The sequence below is a fragment of the Rhincodon typus genome, chromosome 3, assembly GCF_021869965.1.
Source record: "Rhincodon typus isolate 14 chromosome 3, sRhiTyp1.1, whole genome shotgun sequence".
Classification (NCBI taxonomy): domain Eukaryota; kingdom Metazoa; phylum Chordata; class Chondrichthyes; order Orectolobiformes; family Rhincodontidae; genus Rhincodon; species Rhincodon typus.
In genome coordinates this window covers 92,794,804-92,800,803 of record NC_063334.1, presented here as the reverse complement: position 1 = coordinate 92,800,803, position 6,000 = coordinate 92,794,804, and the positions used below count along the sequence as shown (strand labels likewise).

Below are 6,000 nucleotides of genomic sequence, written 5' to 3'. Positions count from 1 at the left end.
TCCGCTGCACGTAAAGATTTAATAGGTTTTCCATGAATACGTCTGGTTTGATTTTTTTTAGTTTAAAAGGTAGTCAACTGCATTTATTTTGCTAATATGCATAGGTGCATCCTTAACCTATTAATACTTAAAACCTGAAATGGAAAATAACCAGACAAGATTACAAATGCAAACAATATCTTGAATATTTGTTTATTAAGTGTGTATCCAAAAAAACATATTAAACATTGGGAAGTAAAATAAGTCAGTGAGTACAAACACATGAAGAAAATTGTCCTAGAATACTGCAGAATTAAACACGTTTATTTATGCTATTAAACATGATTTATTTCTTTTTAAATTGCAAACTATAGCTATTTCTAGAGGTAACGTAAGTTGACCTGAAGAGGGCTCCAATGTATTTTCATTTGTGCTAGTCAGTCACAGCTTCTATAGTACCTTATTTTCACTTATTTCTTTTGCACAATGTGTGACAACATTAGGCTCAACTTGCAAGCAGTGTGACACTTGCAAAAAAATTAAGAAAATGTAAACTATATGTTCAAAACAAAATACATCAATCCATGTGTTTGAATCTTCGTGACAGATATTTCAAGCAAGAAGAAGGTTTTATGGGAACTCCTTGGTGTCATTCAACAAATACAGCATGTTATTAACATTTTAAAAAAAAATGTTGCTTTTCCCCTTCACAGGATGATCTAATTTATTTTCAGTTTTAATTTCATTTCATTGCAGCTCAAGATTTCTAAAGAAAATGTGTGCCTTTCTTTTGGCGTTAAGTACATTCTACTGCACTTCAGCATACACAACCACATTAGGTTTCACATCCAGTGTTTAAACAACATATCTTAAAGTTCAGAGAACATAGATTCTTTTGCCAACTATTAAAACAATATTGTATTGCAGATCAAAGATAAGTCTTCTTTAATAGCACAAACTAATTACTGAGTGGCATATCTTTAGCCGTAAATACAGAGAACAAAGCTTTGACAGTGCCAGTAAGAAGTTGTTGATTTGATTTTGGATGACGATTGTTGCTCTTCTTCTCAGAATTCAGTGTTCTCTGCAATAAACAGCAACTGGATTTTCTTATTTATCCACTCCAAACATTCCCTAAAAAGAAGTGGAAAATCTTACTTTTCTTTGTTGTGTAATTTTCCTGATTCCTCCCCACAAGTTATCTTCCCAGGTTACGATTACACGATGGTCCAGACTGCACATTTCAGTTTACCAGTCTCTTTTCCTTGAGTGACCCACCACTGGAATGAGGTGGGAAGGGACCACCTACTTAGATGATAATTGCTTGAACTTGTTCCCTGCAGAAAACCTAAGTGCAGAACTTGAAGTCAGTCAAGTCCTTCAACTATACTTACATTCATGAAACCATAAGATGGTACAGCATGTTAAGCCAGAAAAACAACCCACCAGGGCAGCATCACTTATTGGTCGTTGAACAATGGAAATTTTAAAATAAAGTATTCAACATGACAAATAAATACTAATATTATGTAATTAAGATGGCCATCCATTTATGTTAAGACAATAAGTTAAAACGCTTTACATTGAACTAATGGTCTATCAGAAAAAGCTCAAGCGTTAATATGTCAGAACAAACTATATAAACACTATTAGGAAATCCCTACTGTGTAACAGCTAGAACAACAAACCTTTTTCGATCAAACTAGAATAACTGATATACTAACATCTATGCAATCCCCATGATTCTTCATCAGGTCACCATCATTTTATGCTCAAAAAACATTTCCACTTTTCTTTCTGCATTACAACCTCCATCTTCCCCGACTCTCATGTACAAAACACATGCCATTAAAAATTTACAAGCGACGTGGAATTTTTGATAACTGAATCATCTACATACCAGGGAGCTGTAATATTTATATTTCTTGTTACAAACATTCCCTGAACAATGAAAAGCACAATTCTTGATTTTATTCCTCAGTTGCAACTGGGTTTATTCCACTTCGCGTATCAGTTTCTGCTAAAACATTGTCAAACTGAAAGTGCATTATGAAAAATAAGTACATTGTGTTCACATACTTTTTTCAATTTGGGTCAAAAATGCCCTGTGATACAGCTGTGGCATAGCTCAACGGTACATCGAGTCCCACTACTGGCCCCATCATGCTCAGCCAGCTTGTGATGTAATTTACATTCCTAAACAAAAGAAACATAAAATAAGCGTGACATTTTCTTTAAAAAAAAATTACTTGGCATTTTTCTTTTAACATAGGCAGTTACAGTTTTGAGACACTTTTGTTTTCTGCATTAGTTAATTTAACAAAGCAATGTATGGTATAATAAATGTATGCTTTGCGTTACAGTGTAGAACAAATATAAGTAAACTGGACATTTTCAAAGGTACTCATAATGAATTACAAAAGGATTGCTTGCATGGCAGCACAGCTCGTATAGCCTGAAGTATTCTGAAGCTGAATGTCAGTAACTCTGTAATGTGTTTCCAATCACCAGAAACCAGTCACATTTTTAGACATGTCTAAAAGGCAGAGTTTGAGTTCTACAATGCTGTTTTTCTCCCCCCCCCCCCCCACCCCATGTTACATTTTTTTCTCTTTACTCACCAGTTTTCTCCACTCCCCTTTCTTGAAAGAACCGACTCCTTGCTAGGATATGGCTCAGTGGGCGCAGCGTGCTCTCCAGGGCCTTGCTCAAATGGCCATTATTCATGTCTACAGTGAGTGTAAGCAGGCTGTTTCATAATCATCAGAAGGGGGTTGTGGTTATAGATAAATATTATGCTTTCCTCATTTAGCATCCAAACACAATCACATCCAACAGGGATTGCTGGATAATAATCAGGAGCAGCAACTTTAGGTGATTTCCACTTTATAATCCAGGAATGCTGAGGCCAATGTTTCATGTCCCTGCTACTGTAATGGCTGAAATCAGCGAATTCAGCATATGCTAGGGTCGATTCTGGGTCTTTCCTGCTCTATGTTGCTCAACTTCTCAGTTGATAAAGTCAATAAACCATGGAGGGGGAAGTCCTAATTCAATTTCTAGCCTTCCTACTCACTACAAATTTAATACTTATGAAAGAAAACAAGTTGGAGAAACCAGATTGTGTAAATCTAACAGACACAACAGTATTTGTGTTCAATTCATTCCAAAAAAAATCCATGCATCTCATTAAGAACGCATTTCAATTCTTTAACATAGCAATCTCCTTAGCAGTCTGAATGCCAGGCATAATATAGTATGTATATTTTTCTCCATAATTTGTAAGCAGAGTGCTAACATAGTAGGACATGAAACTACATAATCTTTGTATTCCACAGTATTCCAAAAACAAGCTGAATGCAAAGTCTGAATATTCATCTTTTCTTGGATACTATTAGTTACAAGAGGGCAGATGGGTGGCTATTACTAGACATCTGCCAATATTAATCTGTCACCAACCATGAGATGGAAAACAACAGCAGCCAAAGTCAACCTTGCCTCCAGTTTTCTCCATTCCTGCAGGGAAGAGTCTTGCTTCTATTCATTTTCCATCCCTCACTTCCCAACTAGCACTGAAATTTTTCCTGTAGACAGTCAGAGGCATGATCCCTCACCCTAACATTCTACTGCATCTTTTACTTAATGATTAGTAGTCACATTAGACATGAATGGCTGAAATTATGTTGTGCAATATTAGTAACACACATAAACATTCAGGTAAAATAACTGCCATAATCTGTTACAACAAGGTGCAGGGCTGGATGAACACAGCAGGCCAAGCAGCATCATAGGAGCAGAGAGGCTGACGTTTCGGGCCTCGACCCTTCATCAGAAAAGGGGGAGGGGAAGGGGGTTTTGAAATAAATAGGGAGAGAGTGGGAGGCGGATAGAAGAGGGATAGAGGAGAGGATAGGTGGAGAGGAAACAAACAGGTCGAAGAGGCGGGGATGGGGCCAGGAAAGGTGAGTGTAGGTAGGGAGTTAGGAATCTGTTTGCTACTTTAAACAAAAGCAAACACATGATACATTAAACACCTTATCCTGAATCATGCATTAAGGAATTGCATCTGAATATGTTAACTCTTTATTACCTATATTACAAAACAAAATTTTATCTCAATAAACTTTATCTCCTTTCGGCACAGATCATCATAGTTATTTGTTTATTGTAATGTTTAACACTGTGGACACAATGAGGTTGCATGGCATCAGGTCAAACATGGGCAAGGAAACCTGCTGCTCATCACCAAATGACGAATCAGTGCTCTTCTATATCAAGCATCATGGGCAGCACGGTGGGTCAGTGGCTAGCACTGCTTCCTCACAGCACAAGGGACCCAGGTTCGATCAGCCTCAGGTGACTGTCTGTATGAGTTTGCACGTTCTCCGTGTATCTGCGTGGGTTTCCTCCGGGTGCTCTGGTTTCCTCCCACAGTCTAAAGATGTGCAGGTTAAGTGGATTGGGCACGTTAAATTACCGATAGTGTCCAGGTTTGTGCAGGCTAGGTGGATTAGCCATGGGAAATGCAGGTTTACAGGTATAGGTTAGGGAGGCGAGTCTGGGTGGGGTGCTGTTCAGAGAGTTGGTGTGGACTTGTTTCCACACTGTAGGAATTCTATATATTTTTTAAAAAATCACTTGGAGGAGGATGGAGAGCAGCAAGACCACAGAATGTACTTGGGATGAGAGACTTCAATGCCCATCACTGAGAGGCTCAATAGCACCATTACTGACTGAGACCTTAAGGATGTACCTGGCTGACAGGACTCATGTCAGATGCTGAATAATCAATAAAATAGAAAATTCTATGAGATCTTTTCCTCACCCATCACTTAACAATCTATCTGTAAAGGTGGGAGTGACCACTGCACAATCCCTGTACAGCCAAAGTCATATTTCAAGAAAACAAATCCTCAGGTCACCCCTGGTGCTGTGAGCTCGTGAATCCAGAAACAAGAAGATAATCCAGTCAAATATCTGGCTGGACAAATGGTTCAGGATATCTTAGATACCTGGGGAATTATAACGGTTTCTGGTGAAATTGGAACCATTACATGCTGGACAGGTTACACCTCCATCCAGCTGGCACTAGTACCTCTGTTGGGAGGTTTACTTGGGCTTTTGAGAAAGGTTTAATTTATCTGGATAGGTGAGTGGGAAGGTGAATGTAGATTCAGAAGGGAAAGAGCAAAACTGAAAATGGAGGGCAGAAAATTATGAACAGTATGCGGAAGGCAGTGAGAAGAAAGTAGTATCAAAAGAATTTGGCAATGCACATCGTACATATTTCAAAGGAAGGAGTCCAGTGAATACAACAGATCAGTTGAGCTCAGAGGCACATTGCATTACGATATCGTAGCTACTAATGAAACTTGGCTTAAAGAAAGGTAGCAGTGACAGCATTCCAAATGAGGCAGTGAGGGAAAGAGGGTGTGAATTTGCAATATATTGGCTAACAAAACAGAGAGAGCCAAGAAGAGAGATGATAAGCTAGATGGTGTGATGGGATGAGTGGCAGAACAAAAAAGGGCAATCATGGTGTTAAAAGTGCATTATGATTTTCCAGTCAGAGGGAGATGGAAGAAAAAAATGTAATACAGAAACAACAAAGCAGTATTAAGGGATTTTAGCAACCCGAACATTGGGATGGAATCACTGTAAATGGCACAGATGGAACAGAATTATCAAAAATGCACTCAGGATAACTTTTTACTTAGTTCATAGCAATCTCAATCAATGAAGGGGGTAGTTTTGGGCCAGGTTCAGGTTTTACAGGGTGACATGGTCCCAACACCAACCCACACACCCACTAAATGGTTGGTACGGACCCTCTCCACCCAAGGTGGAATGTCTGCCCTCCTGATATTTAATGGCCATTGTCCATTCCTGTCAATGAGGGAGTAAAATCCTGGAATTCCTTCCCTGACAGCATTGCGTTTATCTACAGAACATGAACTGCAGCAGTTCAAGAAGGCAGCTCATCACCACCTTCTCAACGGCAACTAGGGGCAGGCAATAAAT

General features: G+C 38.8%; 1 protein-coding gene across 1 annotated transcript in view; it reads right to left on the bottom strand.

Moving 5' to 3' along the window:
- Positions 1-206: 206 nt before the first annotated feature.
- Positions 207-6,000, bottom strand: part of atg10 (ATG10 autophagy related 10 homolog (S. cerevisiae)) — a 526,624-nt gene continuing 520,830 nt past the window's right edge. The window contains exons 7-8 of the mRNA XM_048594947.1: positions 2,059-2,175; positions 207-1,113 (exon numbers count right to left, since the gene is read on the bottom strand). Coding sequence (XP_048450904.1) covers positions 2,064-2,175 — 112 coding nt within the window. The 3' untranslated portion in view covers positions 207-1,113; positions 2,059-2,063. The remainder of the gene's footprint in view (positions 1,114-2,058; positions 2,176-6,000) is intronic.